The sequence below is a fragment of the Melopsittacus undulatus genome, chromosome 7 (assembly GCF_012275295.1).
Source record: "Melopsittacus undulatus isolate bMelUnd1 chromosome 7, bMelUnd1.mat.Z, whole genome shotgun sequence".
NCBI classification, from domain to species: domain Eukaryota; kingdom Metazoa; phylum Chordata; class Aves; order Psittaciformes; family Psittaculidae; genus Melopsittacus; species Melopsittacus undulatus.
In genome coordinates, this window is record NC_047533.1 from 12587161 (window position 1) to 12614033 (window position 26873).

Here is a 26873-nt window from a genome sequence, read left to right on the forward strand (position 1 = left end):
TTCACCTCTGTTGGAAAGAAGCATCTGAGAAGTTCAACTGTTCCCATGAACCTGTCACTACAGAGCACATGGATTACTTTTTCCAGTATCTAGCAGGGCAGCCAAATGCTTCGTTGTTCGCAGAAGCTTCCCCTTCTCTACCAAGGGTTTTCACTGATAACACTTCTCCCCATCCCCACATGACTAATATACGAAGGAAAAAAAAAAAAGAATCTAATGCATCTGACAGGATCTGGGGGTAAAACAATGCGATGTATCAGTGAAATATAGTCATCTAGTGGTCAAAAAAGGTAGCAAGTCACAACGAAAGCAGAGGTAAGCAGTACGTGTAAATTTCACAGCTATAAACAGCCTACTCAGACTTTACTGGTAGTTTTAAATAACGTGAAGCAGAACTTCAAATATCTCACACCACAACATCTTAAACTCTAGATTGTATTTCTCAGTGAAAGCTGTTATAAGTGCAACATAAACAACTGCTCACAACATCAAAGCATTGGGAACAAATGTACCCATTTAATTCAAGTTTGTATTTTGTTTATTTGCACAATACAAATCATTAAACAAACATTCTATTTCAGTTTCCACAGCAGTTTTAGGTACTACTTTCAGTTGCTTTGGCTTGTCCATTACTGGTACCACCTCGATACCAGCCTTACTCTCTGGTGTTTGTCCTTCACACACCAGCATGGATTATATGTTAGTGTTTTAAATGTAGCTACTGTAACCAATCAGGACAAATAGCATATTTTGTACAGCATGTTTAATGCTCAAGAGGGTTTTATAGCCTTGCTGGGTGTGAAATGTTGTTCCCTTCCAGAAAACATTAGAGTTGCTATCTTCTGAACCAATAGTGAAACAAGGAGTTCTGTATGCAGAACTGTATACCACCAGGTACTGACTGTAAGATCACTTCTGTCTAGAAAACACCAAATAAATATAAGCAATATATGCAACACAACCTGTTGTCAGCTACCTATTCTAAGTCATGCCTGTGAAAATACAAACGGGCACATTGTGAATATTTAAAGTGCTTTTAACATCGAGCAAGTGAATTCATCTAGTGTCGTACGACAGGCAAATATATATCCATTGTGGACAAAATAGTCTCCATGCAATTAGTCAGCAGCAATCCCCTGCATTCATTTATAATATTAAACCAGTATATATTACTTCAGTCATACAGGGTTTAAAGTCAGGATACAGCATGTACACTTGCAAAACTCAACCAATGCTCTACAGTAGCATACATTTTGAGCACTGCTACAGGAAGGTGGCTTTGGTTTTTCTTTTTTTTTCCTTAACCTTTTAAGAAGCCAGCCCTTTGATAGTGTAAATGCAGTGTACACTGAACATACCACTGAACCAATATGAGAGCTCATTATGCAGCTGACAGGAATGGGAAGAAGAAAAAATCAAAAGCAAATTTAATGGCTGTATGCACTGTGCTCCTCCAGTCTTGCTCTATTTTCACATGCCTCCCTGCAGGTAAGAGTTTAGACATGCAATTCAAGCAAGTGATTGCTTTCAGTTCAAAGACAGGCCATTTACTGCCAAGACGGCCCTCCAGAATTGTGCTGAATTCAATTATACTCCCTTGCCTCAAGTTCAACAACACTTTTTTAAACTCGCTGCTTGCCTTCAGCACAATATCTTTGGTTATATCATCCTCCTCTATAGGCTTGGTTCCATTTTTGCTACTGAAGGGCATGCCCACAGTTATTTCAAATTTGTACCGATCAAACATTTTCATGTGGCACTTATGCTTTGTCAAATACTTGAGACGACACAATTCTTCCTCCTCTAGTGTAACATTTTTGGGGTCACAGAGAGGGTAGGTTTCACCATACAAGCATCTCATCCAATCACCAATAAAAAGTGGAAGCATATTTATTGCAGACTCTGCACTATTGTCAATCTCTGTCACACGCACATACTTGAACCGCCCAGTCCATGTCACTCTGTGACCTTCCAGGTGACTACATAGAATCTGAGTGCGGGCCATGTTTGTCTCCTTCCACGACCGGGGTCCGCAGAGGAAAGAATACTGATTCCACGTCAAGGTGGAGTTGTAAACTTTCATTCCCTCTGATCGATACACATAGAACCAACAGAACAACACTACAGCTGTAATCCACACTAGAATGAGTTTCACAATTGAGCTACGAGTGAGGGATTTAAACATTTCCACTACAGAAAAGTTAACTTTTGTCCACCAGCGGAAGAGCAAAGGAACAGTACACAAAACCAGAGTCACTAAGATTTTCATGAGCTCCAGAGACACAAACCACTTAATGAAATGGATAAGACACATCAGTGCAATGCCTACACCTAGCACTGGGAGTGCAAAGAGAAAGAGGAAATAACCAATTGATGCACGAACGAGCCCAATGCCAGAGGACTCCCGCAGAATGACCACGGAGAGTTCACACCACATAAAGCAGACCAGGTATGGGACCAGGTAGCAGTAGGTGCCTTTAAAATTCCGTAGTTGTGCCATTCTAAAGAAAAGATAGAACAAGTACAAAAACAGAAGGCATGGGATGCTTACGTTTATCACAAAGAAATGGCCTACAGGAACAGTAAAGAATGTTTTACCCAAAAATTGCAAGTAGCCAAAATTCCCAGGTAATACCTGCAATAGGGATAAGCAGGCTGCTGCTACCTCAGTCAGTAATGCTCTTCGTGTGTACGGTTCTGCACAAGTGCTTAAACTCATGTAACTTGTCACTGTGAAGAAAACTGAGATGGTAGCTAATTCTGAGCATGGTATGCAGTCTTTGCTTGCTATAGGGAAGGAAAAAATGACAAAGAATACTGAGAGTAAAAAATAGATATATGGCTCTAAGTGATTCCATCCAAAGTTTACCTCAGCTTGCTCAACATCTAGGTTTGGTTCAAAACGAAGCAGTAAGTCGGTCAACGTGCGGAAGTTTTCCCAAGCCTTACTGTCCTGAAAAACTTTCAGTGTGCAAATCACCATAGAAATGAAGGACAAATAGAATATGACTAATGGAATAATGAAGGCAAAAAACTCAATTGTCAGATTACTGATGATGAAGAAAAAGATGAGAGCATTGATGTGGTGTGTTGGAACAATGGTAGATAGCCAGTGCATTCCTGCCTTTGATGCAATATCTATCAGGTATTCTTTAATTTCCATAATGGCATGAAGTGGATATTTTACAACCTGGAAAGACAGAAAGAAGCATTTTATTTAAGCATTTTATGTATAGGCAGTCAGTTGTCTAGCATCAGCTGACATGAAAAGATTTATATTTCAGATGAAAGTTGCCAATAAAATTAATTACTTTGAGATTATTAGCTTTATTTTGATTAATTCAGTCAGATGAAGCTCAGAGGTGATTTTGATTTCATGAAAGATGTATTTCATTACCTTTGACACACACAGTTAAATGGCTTCCTAGTCAAATATTCTGCTCTGCTAACTTTATATTGAAGATAAACTACATGGTTCCAGTCTTGTACTATCTTAGATTATTACCTGAGCTGTGAGAGCTGGAGCTTTAAAGCACTTAACTTTGCCACTGTTCTGCAAGGATTATGCTATATATTGTGATACATGTATATACTACAGGAAGTGGTGCATATGATTCATATGCACCTACAGGAAGTCTTTAGGGCTGTGGTTTATCTTTAAAACAATTCTTCCCAAGCAGCTAAAGATACAGCTATCAAAATATCATTTGGAAGCAGCATAAATATTTTAATCTATAATTACTACACGTTTAGGGATTCTTTAAACTCCAGAACAGTAACTGTACAGGATCTTAAAACTACTTATCTGATGTGGCATTTTCCAGCACAGTCACCAGAGAACAGAGGAATTGCTGGATTGAATCCTCTCCCTGTGACCAGCCATGCACTTTACATAGGATCAATAAAAAGGTACAGGATTTTTCAAACACACTCAAATACTGCATCTGCCTATTAGATGCTGCAAACAATCCTCCTTCCTCCATATATATTTAGTTTTTATGTCTTCTCAGAACTTAGGCTTAATTAACTTAGATTAATTAGTTCAAGGGAAAGGCAAAGAATGTTTCAGCACTGTGATGAATTGGGGTAACCCACAACGACTTGGGCATGAGCTTATTTATTAGCAAAAGTGTCCCCTGTTCTTTGTAAATGCATCTACTTCAGAGTATTAGTTATGCAAAAGACTGGAAAGACATACCCCTCATCCTTTTTTTCCACCCCTACCATATGATAATGGACAACAAAATGACAATTACAACAAAACCTCTCATGTCAGCAGCTAGAAACCCCCTACTTCACTTGAAATTTATACCAGTATGAATGCAGGTACCTCAATTTCCCTTTTACTCTCACTACCTAGTGAAGTATCAGTGTAGAAACTAACAGCAAGTTCTGCTGTTCTTGAATTCCTTCATAATAAAATCTTTTCACACCTCAAGCCTACGGCCTGCTTGCCCCTGTTTAAATAGGTATGATATGAAACATATCATGACATCTGTAATAAAAATATGACAGTTATGACAGGGACATTCAAATCCTTGCTGAGATGTAATTAAGGCAGATTGCCCTCTTCTAGGGAAAATAATTCATTCTTTCTCTTAAATTTATGACTCATATAGATGAAACTGTAAACATATATATGAATTCAAGTCCAAAAATAAATTAAAGCAGCAATTTTTGTGCTGACTTATATAGACTAAACATTAGCTCTGAGAGTCAAGTGCAAGTCAATTCTGTCTTGACAGAAAAACCTGTTCAGTATTGCCTTTTTACCTTCAGTCGCAGGGGTAGCTCTTCAGGAGTCTTCCCTGCCAATTCATCATCCTCCTCTTCGTGCATGATCAGGTTAGACGGGATGATTCCCTTTGCGTACTTCTTGGTAATCTCAACAAAGTCATCCAAAGCAATAAATTTTTTAGCTATAAGGTAAAATACAGACATTGAATAAATAGCATCACAACACCTTATGGATTACGTGTTGCCACTTGTTCTGAGATCCGTGCTTGTGCCAGCAACATATGACTACTATAAATCTTGTCAGATCAGCAGGTAAGTTTATTATACTGGTAAGCAGGAGAACAGTGTGTGATGTATCTTATCTGCAAGTATTCCAAGAAAAAGAAAAAAAAAGACTACTGGATTAGGTCAAACAGTTTTAAATCATAAGATATTTTTTTTGCAACTGCTTGAGAGCCATCTTTAACCAACAGCCACACTGAAAGCAAAGAATTGTACAGGAACAGTAATGAATTGGCTGTATGTTAATAACTGAAAAACTAACTTGTAATTTGGCATTTAACATGTCATTTTCTGAGTTTAGAAATTGCAGATATATAATTATGGCAAATGCCCAATTATTCACATCTACAAGACTTAATATAGATTATTTACAGTGCATTAGTTTACTGTGCTGTGTGGGCATACAAATGGCCTCCCCCAAACTGTATCAACAATATCACCTGTGATCTAAACCAAACAGTAACAAAATACTTCGCTTAGCTGTGCACAGAGGCAAATGTACCACTCTGCCCTGAAGATCCTTATCCACTCTTGTGAGCAAAGGGAGGCAAGAGGTTACTTCTGAAAACTGTAGGGATGCTGCAAGACAGAAAATGATTTATATGCTGCTCCAAACTCTGCACAGCCAGTACCTTACATTAGCATGGATTAGCTCATTTCTATAGTAGACAAGTTTGATGTCGTTTGTAAAGAAGGATAATTAGCAGCAACTTTTTTCCATACACTAAAGCAAATGACATTGCTGTAGATATGAAAGACTTTTGAATGACAAAAATCTGTAACACAACTCCTACACAGTAAATTTAGCTAGTCAGCTGATACACAGGTATGAAAGCTGGCCTGCTTAGTACTAGTTTGAGGTTTTAAAGATACAGAAAACTGAATTGCTGCACTAAATTTAAAATCAGAGGAATAGTGGGTTTGAGCCTATTAATAAATTATTTTAGATGCTACATTTATAGAAATTACACAGGAATATATCAGTATTTAGTATTGAAAACACTGTAGATACAGAACAAAATAAAGCATTTGTAGTAAGATACCTGCTACAGGAAAAGGGGTGTTAGAAAACACAACAGAAAAAGAGCAGCTTACAATTGATCTATCATTTGCTTTAATCTTACAACATGAATGTTGCCTTTTGCTTGGACTTCTACTCCCTCCACCACTGCACGAACCTGCATGTTCCACAAAACAGCATCTGGCATGCCTCCGAACAGCCAAGAAAGGATTTATTCTTGCTAACTATTCTTATAATTCACAGACTGAAAGGCAACAGCACTTGCACCAAGAAATCAGTGAGACACCTTAGCTATCTTGGTGTGGTCCAGATCAAGCCTAATGCCAAATTTGTCATCTAAATTTATTGTCTTATTGGGACAAAATATACAGTGCTAAGATAGGATTTTGGTGTGAAATCAGCAAGCAGACAAGGTAAAAACCTCACAAAAATTCCTCAACAGCACTTTTACAGGACCATGGGACATCCTGAGAGGAAAGGAGTTTGAACTTACTGTGTACAGACAACCTATCAAATGTAATGACAAGTGTACTCTCAGGCACGCAACAACTGTCTGCTGACAATGTCAGATCTAATCTTCTGTTTATACCTCCGCTAAGGATAGCCCGGATCAGATATCTGCAAGCACATATGTGGCTCAAAAATTATTTTCCAAATACTGGCAATATATTAAAACTGTGGGAATAATCTCCTGCTAGCAAGATGAATGGAGAAGTTCAGTGGATCAGAAGTAAATGCTGTCTTGTTCATCCATGAAAAGATAAAAGCTCTCCAGAGAAGAGGTAACAGCCTAACTCCTACTTTAAGCGTTTGATGAAAACTTTTCATTTTTAAATGTTATTAGCATTTTGTCATCCAAGTATCTTTAAAATTGATATAAAAAGCATATGTTGTAGATCCTACTTTATTATTCAGAGATTTTTTTCTTCAATTTGGTACTGAAAAATTTCCCTGCCTCCCCCATCCACCATAGAAATAAGAAAAATATGCACATCAATTTCTGCCTACACTTACCTGTAGGTTCATTTATTCTCCTGTTATTTTATCTGCCACTTAAACCTTCAAAAAAAAAATTAAAGAAATTGCCAGTGCCTTTTCCTGACACTCTGAATTACTGAAGAATCCAGAACAAAATGACTTGCTTTGAGCTCGCTCTATCCAGCATGTCCTGTTCAGTTAAGGGATGGAAAGAACATTAGTGCTGTCCACGAAGCACCAATGCAACATAGCTCAAATGAACTCATGGTACACTGACTGGACAATGAAACCCAAAGGTCTCACCCTTGAAGGACTACTTCTAGCTTTCCAGAAGTGGCAAACAAGTCACAAGAACAGCTGACCTCCTCTCACACAAGTTTTGACAGGACCACAAGCATGGTCTCCAAAATGCTATTTCTCCCATCACCTCCTTCCTTACTTATATATACATGCCTGTGTCCCTCCTCCTGTTTTACATTTGTGAAAGTTAATGTAAAACTGAAATACGCCATTCTTCTTAGGAATGTTATTTTCATAAGCCACCTGCATAGTGAACACAATCCTTGAAGGTGAAGGCCAAACTGACCTAATGAAACGTACATCTGATCTTTCAAGGAATTTAAACCTGCAAACCCACAGATTCGGTTCACTAATCCACATACAATGCTTTAATTACAAGTATTCTCAACTATAGATGTACTAGTAAGTAATATGCTTTACAATATTCAAAAGTGCTCTTCAAAAACTGACCCAGATTGCACACAAACTATTTCACATGACCTCTGCATTTCAAGGAAGTGAGATTTTCCAAACAATGATTAATCAAACCTTATATTATATACCATAATTATATGTCTGCAACTGCTTAAAAAAAACACACACATCCTGCATTGTTTAGAATTAATTTTCTTAATGTAAGAACTTGACTTTTCTTCTAAAGTCCCAGCAGCATATCAGCATTTTTTAGGTAAGCAAGGCTAGGGAGAACTGTGTTTCAACTCCAGCCCCCCATCACAACATACCTTGCAGAACTCACAGATCTGGGTCTACAAATCTGACTATGTGTGCTGAGTGGTTTAATTTTCTCCACTACATGAACTATCTGCTCCTGTGTTATGAAAGAAATTTCTTGGTGCATTGCATCTTTCCTACATCATTTCTTAAACAAATGTGAAAAGACAAACATTAATTATAAGAGAATGGCAAACAGAAGCAGGGTAAATAGAATGAGGGATCTGTCTGCGTTAAATGGTTGCATGATTAGTTTCCATCTTGTAATCAGAAAGGTTACTACAGTTTAAACTAAAAGAAAAATGGAAGTGCAAAGATTTTTGTTTTTGCTGAATAGACTTGTATGTGCTGAAAGTTCAAGAATATAAAAATAACAACTGACATGCAAACTCAGAATACTAATCACTGACAAGTTGACTGTAATGGTTCTGATGTCTTCTGTAGTATCGAATGCAGATCAGGTATTTATCATGCACATATAATAAACTGACACTGTCGGTTTATATCAATCCAAACTTACTATACATACCTACTCTGGCAGCACAAAATTACTTAGCTAAACAAAATAGAAACCAGAACCACAGGCAAAGACTGAAAGCAGCAGCATGCACTCACATTCACAGCTCACTAATCGCTCCAGCATTCTTCTCTGCTTCTGCACTGACTTTGGGAGTGGGCCAGGTTGCTTCTCACCATCTGGTTCAACAACAGAAGTCAATGGAAAATCAAAGCAGTCAATTAAAGTGATCAAATAACTGGAATTTTCTTCAAACTGTGGTATCTGGAGAATGGTATTTTCTCAAAATCAGGAAAAAGACAAATGTACACATAAACAGGGAAGGAGTGGCTATATAGCTTTATATACCCCTATTACTGTATTAGAAAAGGGAATAGCATTGATATAGTTAACATATACTGCTGTAACAGCAGAGTGAGACAGGCGTCTTGAAGACTAGGTTTGTAAATTGAAATATCTAGTAAGATATCAGGATGACTGTTAAGGGATAAATAAGTAAATAATCAAATCAAGTAAATGCATTAAAATTACTTTTCAAGGACAGCAAGTGCCAAATGAAGATATTTTTAACATTTGGTCACTTGAATGAGTGCTTAATTGAATCACAGCTACAGCAAGAGTTGGCAGGCCTTTATGAACTAACTGTTGGTCCAGAGAGCACAGTTGGTAAGCAAGTTACAAGTTGTTAATGTTACTTTTTCTTAAGTAGCTCATACATTTACTGTTCCCTCATATCTGATTGTTTATAAGGCCCTTTAAGTGTTTAGCTGTATTCTGCCTGCCAGTCTGCAGTTGTAGCAATACCACAAATCAGTTCATTCATTGTCAACAAACCTTCATTGTCAACTTGCCCAACATTTTCCAGTAGTTCAGAAACCTCTAATTGCTTCTTCTTTTTTGGGTTTAATTTCCAATACATGACTAAGGCAGCTTTCCTCACAGCTCTCTCCAAGTCAGTCTCAGATGATAACTTTTTCACTTCTTGCTCATTCTCAGAAGTAATACCTCAAGAAAAGAAAGACACATTACATACTATTATCCCACACCTGTTGTGCAGGAATGACAGATTTGCCCACAATTTATTTTTCCCAGTTTAGACTAGAACTTTTCAAGTTTCATCCACATCTTGACCACCTAAGTAAATTGCACAAATGTTCTTTGTGCCCATTGCTTATTTAAATTTAATCACATTGCTTATGTTTAAAATGTACTCCAAAGACTGTGCAAGATACGCATTATCCTTATGCCTTGCTTCAGCTTTTGAAGTACAGCTATTCAAGCAAAAAGGTAGTGTGGATATGCATGGGTGACATGTAACAAGCAGCAACAATTTAATGAAAGTTGCTTCGTTGAGTTCTTTGGTTTGGTTCCTCCCTCCTCCTCCCCATTAATAAGAGTTCAGATAGTTCACAGTCAAGAGGAGACCATTCCAAGCGTGGGAAGTAGCATGAAGGAAGATATGAACCTTTACGTGGGACAGTGAAAAAGACCAGTTTGGAGAGGGGATGGAGAGGGGCAAAAGAATGAAACAACAGCAGATATGTGGGTGGTGTGTGGTTATATATGACCTTCATGGTCAAAGAAAAACAAGCTTCAGTGAAAAGTGGGAAGGGGAAGAACAAGCATGAATTCCATGAAGGAATTCCAGCAAATAATCAATAAAAATGCTTTTATGAGTAGCATCAGTAATTAATACTTTTTAAATCACCTATTTGAACAGACTGTCAGCAACTACTCACATAATTTCGCCATGAACATTCCCATCTTATTTTAACTACTCTTTTCAGTGTTACAATAAATATAGTATTACTTCAGATAAAGTGGGAAGCACAGGCAAGAAATCTCAGAGAATCCATACCTCTTCTGTCTGCCAGGCATCTACGCAACAGTTTGACAGCTTCTCTTCGACCCTGCTTAGCAGCAAGGATTAACCAGTCAACTGCACTGCAATTGTTAAGTTCTTCATCTTCTTCTTCTGCTAATCTTAAGAAGTGTTTCCCCACCTACAATAAGTAGGAAACAAAATTACTTCCATTACTGAAATATATTCTACTCTGTCTCTTTCCACTCATCCCCTGGAACACAGCTAGAATAAATTCTCTCTAAACAAAAGGTCAAAAGATTTGGCCCTACCTTTGAAAGATTAATAATTCACATGATTCCCATATAGATTGAACAGACTGGTATAATCAAAAAGATCTTTTCCTTCCAGTAGAGGTTAGGTCTCCAGCCTTTTAGCTGTTTCATACACTAAAGTGAGTGCTTCAACATCTATGTAGATAGTTATCGGGTAGATATCATAGTGATTAAACTCACTGCACATACAGTGAAGCTACTCAAAAACTTAAAAGAAATAAGAAAAAAAGTTGCATTAAGTAGTCCAAAAGTCAGAACAAAACACCGATTACAAAGTCATGCCGGAGCTCAACAGGCAGCACACAGAGTGGCAAGCCAAGAAGAGAGCATGAGACAAAAAACCAAAAGCAGCAACAACAAAGAGGAAATTTCAGCAACTGAGTAATTTACCACCTTTGTCACCCAACTGCAGATATGACTTCAGCTATTTATTTCACAAAGGAACTGCTTGAACAAGTTACATGATAAATAACATCCTCTGACAGGAACAGCTCTCTTGAGCACTGTTTATATTGGTAACTATCAAGACTGAGCAAAGCTTTAAGAGTGGCAGGACTTAATGATGAAGCTTTTAAGTTCTTAAGGATCTCTTGGACACAAACTCATCAGCTAGCAGATTTTGGAATTAGTTGCATTGCACAAGGCTACTTCACAAGCAAAAGGATACTATGACACTATGATTCTGTAACACCTGTTTTATGACAGATGCAGGTTTATGTTTGCTTTGGTTTTGGTATTTTTTTTGGACATTGAGGGTTTTGGAAGATTGCTTCTTAAGTTCAGCATTAAGATTTACTCATTAAAATTACTCTCTCAAAAAAAACCCTTCAGAGCCCACACCAAAAATCTGAGCACACAGAAAATATTTTCCTTTTATTTGGATTATAAAGTTATAAGCTTTTGCGTATGTTACAAGTTTTGGTAGAGAAAGAAAAAACAAACCATCTCCAAGCCCAACACCAAACATAAAGGCTTTCCATCAAATACTACTGGAAAGCCTACCAGCTCTCTCAATAAAGAGAGCAACAGTTACCTTTCACCGTCACAGCAAAGCTCCTACTGGGAATGACCTGAAGAGGGCTCCAAAGTTCTGCCCTGCAGCAGTCAAAGGAGAAAGAACTGATGGGAAAAGGTCTTAACCTCGGATTTATCATTTAAGCAGTTTGGGACAGCCTCTTTCATTTGAGCTAAAACTGAAATGTAGCCACAGCTGATAACAGCCTAACACAGATCTTCATACTGTACTTCTTCAAAGGCTGGTCTCACCTGTGGGCCTGAGGCGATTATCTCTAGCAGTTCCCTTATAGAGATCCTCCAGTTAAAGACACAAGGCTGCCTTTTCTCCATTACAGAATTCCATCTGTGGGTGTCTCATGTACGTAACTGCTCTAACAGTTATTTCTCAATAAACTAACTACATAAAGCTAGGTAATACAGGTTGACAGCCACCCAGATTGTACGTATCTCCATATTCACTGTGTGGTAATTTCTGAATAAACTCATAGGAATAACTATAAGCCAGGGCATGGAGTGATTTCTTGTGTTTGTAATTATTATCAAAAAGCACAACAGTACCATCTCATTCATACTCCTACAAAGGTAAGATATAAAAATAGATGTTTCTAACTGATTCTAGAAGCATGTATATAACAAAAGAGAATAACTATATTTTTTAGGGGTTTTAAAACTAAAAGTTAATACTCTCTCCACAAGGGAAATGACGTTTGATTGCATAGAAAAGAAATGACTGTATTTGCGATTCCTTTTTAGGCAGTCAATTCATCCTGAGTGCATACTGAAGCAGAATTGCATGCTGAATCTCTTTATGACAAGAATCCTATTATTGTGTGGGAATAGAAAGTGTACACAGCAAAAGATCTAGAGGAAGGAAGTGAAGGTGGAATGAACTGAGAAGGAAAAAAAAAAATCCCATTATTTATATACAAACATATGCATACATAACCAACTTAGCTCCATAAATATTCTTTCAGGATTTAACTTACAGTTATGAAAATTTGCTATGTAATCTTCCCTTTGTGTGGATGAGTAGAGCCAAAATGTGAATTTTACAGCAGTGATCCCCTCAAGGCTAAAGCCTCATTCTCCGAAAAGCCACCGGCTGTTTCAAAGGTGGGGAATTTGTTACTCTCAGGTTACAACTCCAAGGACAGTCTGCCCCTCAAACAACTTGAGATGGGAGTGGGGAGCGAGTCTGGCACTGCCCTGTTGGAGCTTTTTTTACCAGCTTTAAAAGAATTTCTTAACAATCCCCACCTTCTATTTTTATTTGGCTATCCTGGGGTAAAAAGCCCAGACCATGAATGAGCATGCAGGAGACCATAACCACTCCTTTTTGCCAGCAAAGCTGAGGCTGGAAAAGAATGCTCAAGGAAAACACTAACCAAGTAAAACATGAATTAAAACTGCTTTAAACAATGTTAAGCTGTTTATACTAGACCAATAGAATGAACAATGGGATGCAGTGGAAAACTGGTACATTTTGTCTAAAATCTAAGGGACACCTAAAGTGCTAAGACATACAGGGACAGAACTACCATTCTTAAATAAATCATATCTGCCATTACACAACTAAACACACCTACTTTCAGGAAATGAGATGGGGCTTCTTTTCTAAAATGTGTTAATTCAACAGAGAAATGCTATAAGAACAAAACATCAACCAACCTCTGTTCCTGCTAAAGCACCTCAATGGCAGTTCCCTACATAGCATCCAGCCTAAGAGTTCTGTGATCTCTGTATATAGTTGTTCAGGGCTGAACCAAAAGCATCTAAGAGTCCCTATCTGCACACTTCCACAAGCCACTCTTTGGCATGTGCAGTTCTGTCCCTTCTGCATACTCTCAGCCCACTCTCCCTGTTTCCATGTGCCACCTAAAAGCTTACTCAAGAGTTGGACCTGAAGCCACTAATGCTCCCAAACAAGCAGCATTTCTCTAAGCAGAGAAACCATCTGGCATCACCTTTCTGTGAATAGTTTAAGAACAAAACAGATACAAGTTCAACAAAACAAGAGATAATAGTTCTTCAGCAGGCAGTGCTACTTTTAGAATTAAAAGTAAACAACACAAGACAAAGAGCATACAAAATTACCTCTGTTTGTGCTTTGGGTTCTCCAGCTTTGGCCCTCTCAAGCAGCTCCTCGAAAAGCACTTCAGGTTCTTCCTTCATGCCTTCTATAAATTAATTTGATAAAGAAAATTGTTTACTAGCAATATTTGAAAGTACTTTCTGAATCATTGCTATATGTGGTTTAGGAATTAAAGAAATGTATCTCAAAAATCCAACAGGAGTGTTTAGCAAGAACAGTGGAAATTAACTCATTACAATATTTATCTCAGTTGTTGTACTTCAGCGTATTTACCATTATGTTATTTGATAGCAGTCACTGAATGACACAAAGTTTACAGTTTCTCATTTACTTCCACAGAATTAATTTCTCAATAGAACACGTATTACAATAAACACGAGCACATGTGGAACATGCAGTACAAAACAGCTTTTGTACTACTGCTACTCTTATTCTGGATAGCACTTCAGTCTTTCACCTGGCAGCCTCTTTATTTAATAGCAGAGCCTTTTCACGAGTTCTGAAAAATTAACCAGCTTTTAAACCATGTCCAGTGTATTTGAAAGCTCAACTCCTCAGCCCCAGCAGCATAGAGAAACTAATGGTGATTACACCTTATAAACCTATTTTGTGTCTAGCTCCACAATCGCAGCTAATTTTTAACTCCTTTCCTATCTGCTGTACACATACATACTTAAACATTTTTTTCTTCAAAAGCAGCATATTGCTCCACCAATCATAAAGAAAAAAAATTGAGAGCTTTATCTTACAGCCATTAAAGATCACCATGCCACGTGGTACTTGATGAATGAAGAGCAAATTTAAAGGAAAAGATGACAAAGGCCAAAACTGTTACATTTTCATAAGATATTTCCCATAAATTAGTTCAGAAGTATTTTGAAGAGAAAAATCAATACAATTTGTACACTTTAAGTTAATTAAGTGTAAGAAAGGACAACATACCACTGATTCAGGGTAACAGCTTTACCAGCCAACCTAAAACTGTAGTTTGAAAGAAGATATAAAATCAACTGCAGGTGCCAAAGCTTGACCTGCACATACCACACAATCCCAGAAGGTCACCAAACACACGGTGGAGGCACAACAGCTACATACTGAGGGCACATACAACATGAGAAAGTGTGGTTGGGAAACAGAATTCCCAACTGCAGGAAATAGAGCAGTCAGTTACTTCAGGCATCCACTCCAAGTTACAGATTGAATTCCCTACCTAATTTGACAGCAGTAACCCAGAAAGTGGGTAAGCATCCCTACTAGCTGAGGTACCATTCACTATCTGCTATTTCTCAAAAGGTGGGGGGCAGCAAAGAATAAACCCCATTTCAAATCATCTCCTGAAGAACCAGGCCACTTATATTCTTCAGCATCCCTGCTACTGGGACTATTTCCAAATAGAAACAGGCTGCGAGCCAATGCTTTCATTAAAATGGATGTATTTTAACAAGAGCAAACCATGAAGTAAGTTTTCCCCTTCACCATCCCACAGTTTTGTCTGCCAAGCTCCACTTGGAAAAATACTAATGCCAGATTAGAACATGTTGTCTGGCTAAACAAGGCACACAATGAAAAATAATTTTCATTTAGTACTTTGTCTTTTCAGAAAGCTGTAAAAACATTACTATAAAATAGGCAAACAGCATCCCACCAAAATTAACCACTTAATCTCCTTGCCCTGATATGTAACCTACAAGACTGAACTCCAAACAAGTCAGAAGCCTGTTTTCCAGATGGCATCACTCACACCAGCAGACATCATTCAGGGGCTGTCTGATAACAATAAACAGTAAGTTACAAGAAAGAGCATATTGTTTGACAGAAACATAATATTCATCCATCTACCCCATCCAAATGGAAAAAGTTGGGCAAGGCAATACTTCACTGTTTCTCCCTGTGCTTTCACATTCATTAACTTACTCTGCATCAAAATTTCAGCAGTGACTGCCTCAGCAATGGATTTTTTTTTCTGTTCAGGGTTTTTTACACATTAAGAAGAGAACACCACAAGTATTTTGGTGATACTCTGGATAAATCAATGTAGGAGGTACCATTCAGAAGCTAGTATTTGCTAATTAGAATGGAATTTACACATACACAAAAAGCAAACTATAGAAAAGAGCTTGCTAAACTGATATAAGCATCAATAAGAAAAGCAGCTGGCAGCTTATAGAGGCAAAGGAGCTTCCTTTCCCTCCTACTCCACTTGCCACATACAGGAGCATGGCATGGTTCCGACCCCTTCCATCTCTTACTACTCAAATGAATGCCTTTTAGATAAGAACACTTATTACAATAGAAAACTGTTGTTTCTTCAACACCAGCATATAGTCACTTTATTGGAATTACATTGCAGATTAATATCTAAATAATATTCTTCACTAAGATGGTAAAAAAAAAAAAAGCAAAATTAAAAATGTGCAACTTTATGGCCCAACTACCACCTGGGAAAACAAAATGTGCTGGTACTGCAGCAAACTTGTGGAAATGTTTGTTCTAACAGCACTGATTGCCAGGAGAAAGAAATGCTTCCTGCTGTTATTTTCAACCTACTGCCCTATCCCTCCTGCTCAGTTATCACTTTTATGTACTCTCACATGTGACCTATAAATATAAATAACAGAGAGTTAATTAAAATTATGCGTGTGGGTTTGTTCCATGGTTGGAGGACAAGGTGGAAGAGCAGGTTGTGGAGTGTTTTGGAGATCAAATTTAGAATAGCTTAGTATCAGTGTTCCCATGATTATAATATTTTGCTTGAAGGATGAGCAAAAAGATAAAGCATGCACAATTCAAGCTTCACGGCTTATGTATCAAATCACAGTCTCATAAATTACTGATGTCAGCCTCAGAAGGTTAAGGTTCAAAACAGTCAAAGTTACAGAACAAGGATGGACACACACATTTTCTTTTAATTCAGCTCTACGCTAGAAAAAATACTATTCAAGAGTAAACACACCCACCACACAAATACCATAAAAAGTGGTGATCTCAAAATTTATCACCTTTGTTCTTAAGGGTGTTTTTAGTCATAAAATGTCTTGATGCGTATTCCTCCCACATAAGAGTACTGCAGTGCAAATGCTGTCAGTAGAAGCTTTTATTTTCCAGCTTTGCTAAAAACTCATGTCTTTTTAATGTCAAATTTTACTCTGTCTTGAATATGAAAATTTCCAGGAGAGAGGAACATTCATCTTACAATACTTCATGTATGACATTATGACAATTAAAATAGACTTCACTAGCTGTTGTGTGTCAGATGCATTTATATAAGCCAATGAAGTCTATCAGTTATTCAAGGCTCACAAGCACGGCAGTCATTCAGATGAAAGCAGGCAACTGAGAGCGCACAACTTAAGTGGTACATAACATTCATATAAGAAACAAATTAAGACAGGACAAGGACATGGAAGGGTGATTAGTACATAATATTTAGCCATAGTTCTTCCTCTGCCACCACAACCTTTTGTAAACCTTAGTTTATCACCAGGCTGCTCTGTGGTTGAGTTCCCAATTAGGTTAATTTTACCTTCAGAGACAGGTCACTCAACACCAGTTATTCAGTGGATACTGGAACAATGACATTATTAATAAAATGTAATGTTTTGGTTTTATTATTCTGTGTGATTAAATCTCACGCTTAAGATATGAAATGCTATGGTATCCTTTCATTTCCTCAGTTCCACTCAAAAGACAGAGGGAAAAAAAAAGCAATTATTTGTGATGTACAAAGGATGAAGCAGATGTATTCCTGAGTCTGCTGCATTTATGTCCTAATGTCACTGAGAGCATTTAAACCTCTGAAGGGCTACAGAAATACCCACTTCCGATATTCCATCTTTTCATTTAATATATACTCATTCAATAGGTCAAAGCTGTCACTTAAAACCTATTTTATTAAAGCACTTATTTAAAAAGACTTTGTACAATGAAACTGATCTGTTTGCTTCACGCTCATATGCAGCATTTAGAATAGTAAGTTAAAATAGCACATTATTAACTGATAGACTTCAAAGGTGCCATCAAAAACTTACCAGAGCCATTTCTGTTTACTAGTAAAAAGTATGTTTTTCAGCTCCAGTAAAAATACTCAGAACACAGAAGTCTAAGCACAGCTGTTTATATAGGTAGATTGTAAACAGGCTGATGAATACTTATGATTACTATTTACTTTCTGAAACTTTACACATTACTTGGCACATAGACTACATAAAGTAAGATTCCAGCTTTGCTGCTATTTAAATGGAAATTTAGCATTCATGTCAGTATAGGCAGGCATTTTTACCGTTTCTGTTAGGTTTTGACAAGAAATAGGAAATGCAGCAAAAGGAAACATTTCAGTTTTTTAAAGAAGATTATGCAGTACTATGTTAGGATTCAATCATTATCCCTTACCTCTGACATTTAGTAATTAAATTGACAAAAAGGCAGTTCATCCATAGTAGGGGACTAGTTGAAATGAGATTGCAAGTTATCACTGCTTATAACTGTTAAGTCATAAAAGGAAGATATCACCACTGACTAAATAAAATATATAAACCTAATTTTTGGACTTCAAGGGATAACACTGAAAGAACTCTCCAACATTCAGACAAGGTTCTGAAGAATGGATTTACAAAATGTAAGTAAGAAATCTTTTCAATGCAAAAGATCTATAGCAACCACACTGGTTGTCTGCAGTTGTCATGAGATTTCCTTCCCTCTATTTTAGCACAAATCAATGATAGATGCAATAGATTCCCAACCTTTCCGATACCCTTAACGTAGAAAACTGAAATACTTTGTGCATCACTGCAGTTAGGTTTACTTGTTGCAAAGTGTCTGATAACATATTTACCATTTTACACACACTTTAGACATGCGTTGTTTCAACAACAAAAAGCATTTAAAATTACACTGTGTATGACACTTCCATTCACCAATGCTAAAATGCTTAAAGGCACACATACAGTAAGCCTTAAATGCAAGGAAAGATTTTTATCTGTATATATACATAGAGATTAGACCATACACACATATCCATCACGTAAAACAATCTCTATTTTCTAACTGCTAGGAATCACTGCCTTCCTTCAAAAGAAAAACCCAAACCATTAAAGTTATGTCATGCAGAAAGAGTCAATAGAGTGCATGCTGAATAATAAAAGTGATTGTTGATTTACTTTCTTACCAACACAAATATATTAAAGGATTTACCCAGAACATGGGACTTTTAGCACCTCGCCTGCTATTATCACCCCCTGGCCAGGTACACACAGCTCTTTCTTCTTAGGTCACAGCTACAGCACCTGAATTCCAGATAAAAGAGGAGAAAGACCATGAACCAACCTTATAGCCTTCTATGAGGAAGTGACTAGGTGGAGGGATGATGGTAGAGCGGTAGATGTGGTTTCTCTTGATTTCAGTAAGGCATTTGATACCGTCTCCCACAGCATCCTCATAGATAAGCTAAGGAAGTATGGGCTTGACAATCAGGGAGTGAGGTGGATCAAGAACTGGTTGAAAGGAAGAAGGCAGAGTTGTGGTCAATGGCACAGAATCTGGCTGGAGGTCTGTGACTAGGGGAGTCCCTCAGGGGTCGCTGCTGGGACCAGTGCTGTTTAATATTTTCATCAACGACCTGGATGAGGGAACTGAGTGTACCCTCAGCAAGTTCGCTGATGACACTAAACTGGGAGGAGTGGCTGACACACCAGAAGGCTGTGCTGCCATTCAGCGAGACCTGGACAGGCTGGAGAGTTGGGCAGGGAGAAACTTGATGAAATTCAACACGGACAAGTGTAGAGTCTTGCATCTGGGGAAGAACAACCCCATGTACCAGTACAGGTTGGGGGTTGACCTGCTGGAAAGGAGTGAAGGGGAAAGGGACCTGGGGGTCCTGGTGGATAGGAGGATGACCATGAGCCAGCAATGTGCCCTTGTGGCCAAGAAGGCAAATGGCATCCTAGGGTGCATTAGAAAGGGTGTGGTTAGTAGGGCAAGAGAGGTTCTCCTCCCCCTCTATTCTGCTTTGGTGAGGCCGCATCTGGAATATTGTGTCCAGTTCTGGGCCCCTCTGTTCAAGAAGGACAGGGAATTGCTTGAAAGAGTCCAGCGCAGAGCCACAAAGATGATTAAGGGAGTGGAACACCTCCCTTATGAGGAGAGGCTGAGGGAGCTGGGTCTCTTTAGCTTGGAGGAGACTGAGGGGTGACCTCGGCAGTGTTTACAGATATGTAAAGGGTGGGTGTCAGGATGATGGAGCTAGGCTTTTTTCAGTGATATCCAGTGACAGGACAAGGGGCAATGGGTGTAAACTGGAGCATAGGAGGTTCCACGTTAACATCAGGAAGAACTTCTTTACTGTAAGAGTGACAGAGCACTGGAACAGGTTGCCCAGGGGGGTTGTGGAGTCTCCTACGTTGGAGATATTCAAGGCCCTCCTGGACAAGTTCCTGTGTGATGTACTCTAGGTTACCCTGCTCTTGCAGGGGGGTTGGACTAGATGATCTTTTGAGGTCCCTTCCAACCCTTGAGATTCTGTGATTCTGTAACCAGGAATACCAAACTGAAAAAATGGTATTTTTAAAGAACATGTTCTCTTATGCCTTTTCAGTTAATATATTATTTGTTTATGCAGCTTTTGGGGGCCAGCCCCAAGACAATTAAATTATCATGCACAACAGATCATTTTTAGACAAACACAAGCCAGATGCTTGCAAGTGCTTTGTACAGTAGAAACCTAATGAGAACAGAATAAAAGGAAAACTGAGTTTCTCAGACAGGAAGCAATAATGAAGATATTCATTTGAAAAACATAAGTTTAAAAGAAATTACAGGTTTTATAAGTGAGTATTACAGATACATGGAAACTCTATTGAAGAAAAGATTAGTGCATTATGCAACACTCACACTAAGTATATGAAGGAAAACCTCTATGGCATACACACTTTATATGATCACAACTACAAGCATTCATTTAGGCTCAGAAAAAAAAAGGTGACAGGAACATGCAGGAGGAGGAGGAAAAAAAAAAACCCATGTAAAACCCATGTGTGGGGAGAATAATGGATCCAAGATGACAAGATATGAAACAAGATTTCTGGATTGGCCACCCCATTTTATTAGCATAGCACATGATCCTGAAGTGACTGAAAACAGTCAGGAGTGTTAGAGTACGCACATCACATATGATACATTCAGTCCTAGCCAGTGATAACATAGTTCCAAGCTCACCAAGTACACTCCTAGAAAAGTAAATAAGCATTTTTACCATTGCATGAGAAGATCTGACAGTTGCCACAGATTAAAATTGCTACCAAGGGGATCCAGCAAAGTGAGCCAGGCAACAGTAAGTAGTCAGTCTCACAACTGATATTTTATATTTCTTTAAATACAAGATTTCAAATGCGTTTTCCTTGATCTTTTGTTGGAATAAACATGACTAAGACAAACTGAAAAATCAGACCAGCTGAAAGGCCAGAAAGCAGCATTAATGACCTCAACTACCTCATCATTGTATCACATTCACAAATGATATCATGGCATTACTTCTAACTGAGGAACACACAGAACCTAGTTTAAGAGGCTAGTGAGCCACGCTTGTAAAAGCAAGTTAGATTTAGTTCCCAGACAGTAGTGTCAGATGCAAAAAAGAAAACCTGCTAGACTTGTATTTAAAAGCAAAGCCAGTTTGAGAAAAGAAAAAGAAGAGAAAAAAAATTCTTAGAAATAAGAAAGTGTCATTGTAAAGCTATGGGCATGGCAAAACAAAGAAAAATAGAAAAAAACAATGAATTTTAAACATATACTATGATAGATCAAGAGAAAGAACTGTGGAGGACAACTCTATATAGAACCTTGTTAACCACCTTTTTATCCCTTTTTCAAGCACACAAGCTTAGCAGGCAGACCATAGGCCCTATAGACAATACAGGGGCAATTGACTATTTGAAAAAAAAAAAAAAAAACAAAAGACAAAGCTGCAATAACGATCTACTAAAAGACATTTTTTTCCCCCCTCCCAGGGGATAGCATTGAGAAGCTCCTGTGCTGGAATCAGATTTAAAGAAGCCATGGTTTCTTCTAATTATGTCTAAAACTATAGTTTCTCTTAATTGTTTATCCAAATAAACTATTGAACTAGACACAGCAGCATGCAGCCTCTCACTTAAAACTGAGAAATAGAAAGCAGGAAGCATGATACCAGAGAGATCCACAATAACAGAGACGGTTACACTGATATCCATGCAAGGCAAATACGTAAAAGATAAAAACCCAAAACCTTCAGTCTATTGGAGGGCACATAAAAGATAAGCTGGGTAAAGTCAGACCTTGTGTGAAAAGCGTTGACATAAAACATCCCTGAAAGAGAGTCAAAAGGTTTGAGGATAGGCAGATCCAGCTCACATTTCTATCTCCAAAGGTAGCAAGTAAGGCTACAGAATTCCTCTAAACAAATTAGAAAGTAGACTGTTACATGGATAAATAAGAGATTAAGAAATAAAAACCCCAAAGAATAGAAATACGTGGCTCCTATTATCCCAGAGGAAAGTAGCAATTTAGACACAAAGTGATACACAGTAAGGCCTATATTGTTCAATGCATTTATGTGTAAAAGAAATGAAAAAAAAAATAAAGAGGACTAACAGGAGGGGACAGTCTGTTAGAGTTCTGTGTTATTCTGGCCAAAAAAACCCAAACCACCTCAGAAGTGCTTACTGAAAGGACCCCAAATAAAACCTGCAAAAGAATTTCAAGACTAAATAATGAATGGCCAGCTGAAAATTTGGTAAATGCCACCAAGATGACACCTTATCATTGTACACACAGTGATAAACTCTGAACTATTACCACTCAGAATAAAACCTTGGAGTTGTGACACTTTTTAAAGGAAAAAATACACCCACTACTGGTAATAGTGTCAGCTCAAGTAGGAGAGAAGAAAAAGCTGGATGGCATCCACAAGAAAAACTGCACTTCATATTTTCACCAGCTTTATCCAGTAAATGTGCTGCTTAATTTAAGCGTGTCTTGTAATTAAAAACTCACATAATGTCAAGCATTTCCCTTAGCTGCACATTATTAACTGACAAGAGTAAACTGACATATTTGATGAAGAGTAGTATGGGACAAGATTTCATGCATAGGTCTTTGCACCAGCTAAATCACTGTGGTAGGAGCAGGGAGGAAAGAATGTCTTCTTTGACATTAGATCTTCTCCCACACATGAACAAATTCTCCGTCTGAACTGATCTTTGTCACACTGCACATCACTACACTTAACTGAAGCTTCAGGCATACATCACATTACTGCTATAGCAAGGAGGCTTTATTGTAATTGAATCTGAAAGGGAGTACTGTCTGAATTACAAAGAAAATCACTTACTTTTGAGAGGTTACTAGCGTGAGTAACTTACATTCATTGCTCAACTTCACCCACCTTCCCCAACAAGATAAGATGAACAAATAAATGTTTGGGATGAGACAACCATGACACTAAATTAGTTGCTGTAGTTGAAAAAGCCTCTTCCATGACTTTATGATGAGCATGAAGCTGGATTCTGGATTCCTATTTTATTTTTTATGTCTAGAGATTTCCATCAAATTGTGTCTCTGAAGTGCAACAAGATAAGATAAAAATAAATGCCTAAGTAGCACTTGCAGGGAAAATCTAACTATTCTATTATCTTTAAGTTCAGAGTTATAAATACACTCTGTGCCACAAGTTTCATCAGATAACCTGGAGTTTATATCAAGCTGTAGGTATCTAACCCAGCACTGGATTAGCTTGAAAATTAAACAGCCAGTAACACCTCAAAAACATGCTATAAATTCTGTCCCAAAGGAAGTTAGGGTGGTGCACAGAAAGGATGTGTATCACCTGATTCCCATAAACACCCACAAAAATATTCAGCTTGCTGGAAGACATTTAATGGCTGTGTTCTGTCCCCTGGATTTCAATTCCTTCTGTAGGATAAAGCTAAAATTAACTAAAAGAAAAAGCAGCATTTGGCTTCTTAAAAGCCAGCCACTGAGTTGCTAAAGACAACCCACCTTGCAAAAACTCTGTATTTGCAGACTGCTTTGAGGTACTGGTTTCAGCTCTGGCCAACAGAATGGGATTTTCAAACCATTCGTGTAAGAAAATTGTGTGTCCTGCTCCTCAGCTTTTACCATTCTTCCTCTCTGTTCCTCTAATATTTACCTTTGCCAGGGGACAGTCAGAAGGAGAAATTGCTACAGCTTCTTATGAAGTTGGTAAAAGTCTTACTACACAATTCAAAGCTATGAAGGGACTGTATTGTCATCATCTGGTCTTATTGGGTTACTAAAAAAAACAACAGGAGAAAAGAAGAAACAAAGCATGACTGAAACATCAGAAATAACAGCCTGTCATGAACATGAAGCAGTTAATTTATGTTAGAAGACTGAATGAATTTGCTTTAAGAAGTTTAAATTAAATATGCTAGCTACAGAAAATAATTTTCTTGCAGATTCTCAGCAATAACTAATTTGTTAGTATGAGGAATATTTTACAATTTTGAAATATGAAGATTTTATAACATTAGATAGGAAGCAAGCAACAAGAATGCATACATACACAAATAATGCAGGCAAGTTTATTCAAGCAATAGTCAAAGTAGGAAAATTAAAGCTTAAGGGCATGCCTGTCCATTTATATCAACTAAAAGATATAGCAGAACACAGTTTGTGCAAAATCTCCTTAGAAGTTATTGCTTTTAGAGTCATGATATGTGTAGTACCTACAGTCCCTTTTGGAAGTGTATGGTAGCAATTCTGATATGGAAGGAAATCTTCCTGCAAAAAGTCCTGTGAGCACAGGTCTGGCATGTTAATCAAAAGCCAACTATTTCAAGGTTTTCAGGGAAGAGGGCACAGCTTTTTATTACAGATTTAGTTTTTGCCATGAAACAAGCTTTCCACATTAACAGACACACATGGGAGCAAAAGCATACACATCTTAATGACAAAATAAAAATCCTTTCATCTGCTAGAAGATGCCATGTAGGCCTTATCTCTGAAATTAAAGGTGTCCGATTTCTTTCTTTAAGGAAAGGGATCTTGTGGAGACAGTGTTCTCACAGGAGAATGGATATTTGGTACATGAGCTCTGAATAACTCCAAGGGATACAGCAAGGCCATGGGAGGCCCGAGGAAGCCTAAGCAAGCAAGATAAGAAGAAGCTGTAATTCACTGAGTTATGAGAAATGTGGACTGTTGGCAAGCGTTCGAGGTCAAGTTCTCACACCTGTGCTTAACCAATTATGTGTTAGTCACTAAGGGTCTTCAAGACAAGTATCCAATCATGATATGCCAAATTGCTGTAGTGTGTGTAAGCAATAGTATATAAGGAGTTAACGCTTTGCAATAAATGGCTTTTTGTCTGATCATATTGATCTCTGACTGAGTCCATTCCACGGCAGGATCTGAATTGCACATCCACAGGGAGACTATTAACAAAAGTTGTTTGCATATTTTGCAAAAGAAATGTAGGTTCTAATAGCTTTTGTGTGTCACTGGAGTGTACTGTTGAGCTTTCAGTGCTCAGTGAAGCCAGTCTGAATTGCCTGGAGAAATCCTCCTACTCACTTTCCACAAGCTCCAGAAGTTTGGTGGTATTGTGCGCAGTACCTATGTAGCAGTAGTTTCTGGAAAAACTGACATTCCACTTAAAAGCATGCACTAAGCATCATTTCATAAACATGGACTTGTACTTACAGAATATAATGACACTGAGGAACTGGCTGGAGAAGGATAAATATTTTGTACAACAAATGTCTTTGCTTTGATACATGGTTTTATTAACTCTAGATGTTTATTTGCTCATCCATGAGTGTTGAATCCTTTCATCCACTTATAAGCCTCCTGGATTCTTACCGTAACTGCAAAATATGGGCTTGGTACAATTAAGAGTACACTGCATATTTTTCTTCTATGCACTTCAACTTCCATGGTTAGATGTTAAGATGGACCTACTTTCCCCAAGAACAACTAAAAATATTTACATTAGCATACACTGATAGGCAATCTATTTTTAAAAGTGGCAACAGGGATGAGAGAGAAAGGAATAACTTTTATTTAGAAAGATGTTGAAGTCTAGAATTCAACTCTGCCTTCTCTGGGAACAGCAATGCATTTGTAGATAGGATAATAGTCTCAGTCACACAAGTTGCAAGTCATTAAACAGCATTAAACTGAAAAGGGAACAACTTCTCCACCACCACAAAATTAAGGCGAATTGTCAGTAGAGCAATGAAAAAAAAAGAAAAATGCATGTAGGTGGAAGACTAAGAGTGATAATATTATAGGAACTATAAATTTTAAAAGTGGAGTGAACACTATTCTTAAAAGGGGTTTCTTTCTTTCACAGCGAATATTGTACAATCATCATTTAAAGTCACTAAAATAACTTTACACACAACTCATGAGAATTGTACTGCTGCTTTTTCTACACAGACATCTCTCATTAAATCCTTTATGGATGTGCTGGGATAAATCTAACATGTTCCAAAAATGGAAAGTTAAAAATAAACAGGCTTTTGTCATTTCTTAGTTAGTAATAATCATTATGAAACCTCCCCACCAAAAAACATTAACAAAAAAAAAGAAAAATGAGATCATAAACCTCACCAAGCCCACATATTTTTGAAGATGAAGACCTGAAGTTATCATAATTGCACAATGCTCAACAGCATTTCAGGAATTCTGCAGTTTAAGCCCCTTATCACACAGTACTATCGACAGTTCATTAGCTTACCCTCAAAATAGACTAGCCTGTAAAAAAAGACCCATCCCAATTGCTTTGCAAGTCCACAGTGCCTTACTGCTTTGCTTAGTAAGCACTTCTAATAGTTGACTGATTTTGCAAAGGATTGGTTTTATTTCCTAGTTTACTGTTTCCAGCCTCACCTTCTAACTTTCACAATGATATGGACCTTCTGCTGCTGCAAGTGGCCCTTGAGCAGCACAACAGTTTCAAACACCTCCTTGTGTACTGTAGCCTAACAGGGATTTGTTGCAGTTTTATTTGAAGATGAACATACAGGCAGGTTTAGGTACTTTCAAATGTTTTCCTTTAAAGCCAC

The 26873-nt window shown here is 37.8% G+C and overlaps 1 protein-coding gene across 1 annotated transcript in view; it reads right to left on the reverse strand.

Moving 5' to 3' along the window:
• Window positions 1–487: 487 nt before the first annotated feature.
• WFS1 (wolframin ER transmembrane glycoprotein) overlaps window positions 488–26873 on the reverse strand; it is a 35083-nt gene continuing 8697 nt past the window's right edge. The window contains exons 3-8 of the mRNA XM_005148500.2: window positions 13794–13876; window positions 10405–10549; window positions 9381–9551; window positions 8645–8725; window positions 4774–4919; window positions 488–3190 (exon numbers count right to left, since the gene is read on the reverse strand). Of these exons, the coding sequence (XP_005148557.1) occupies window positions 1382–3190; window positions 4774–4919; window positions 8645–8725; window positions 9381–9551; window positions 10405–10549; window positions 13794–13876 (2435 nt within the window). The 3' untranslated portion in view covers window positions 488–1381. The remainder of the gene's footprint in view (window positions 3191–4773; window positions 4920–8644; window positions 8726–9380; window positions 9552–10404; window positions 10550–13793; window positions 13877–26873) is intronic.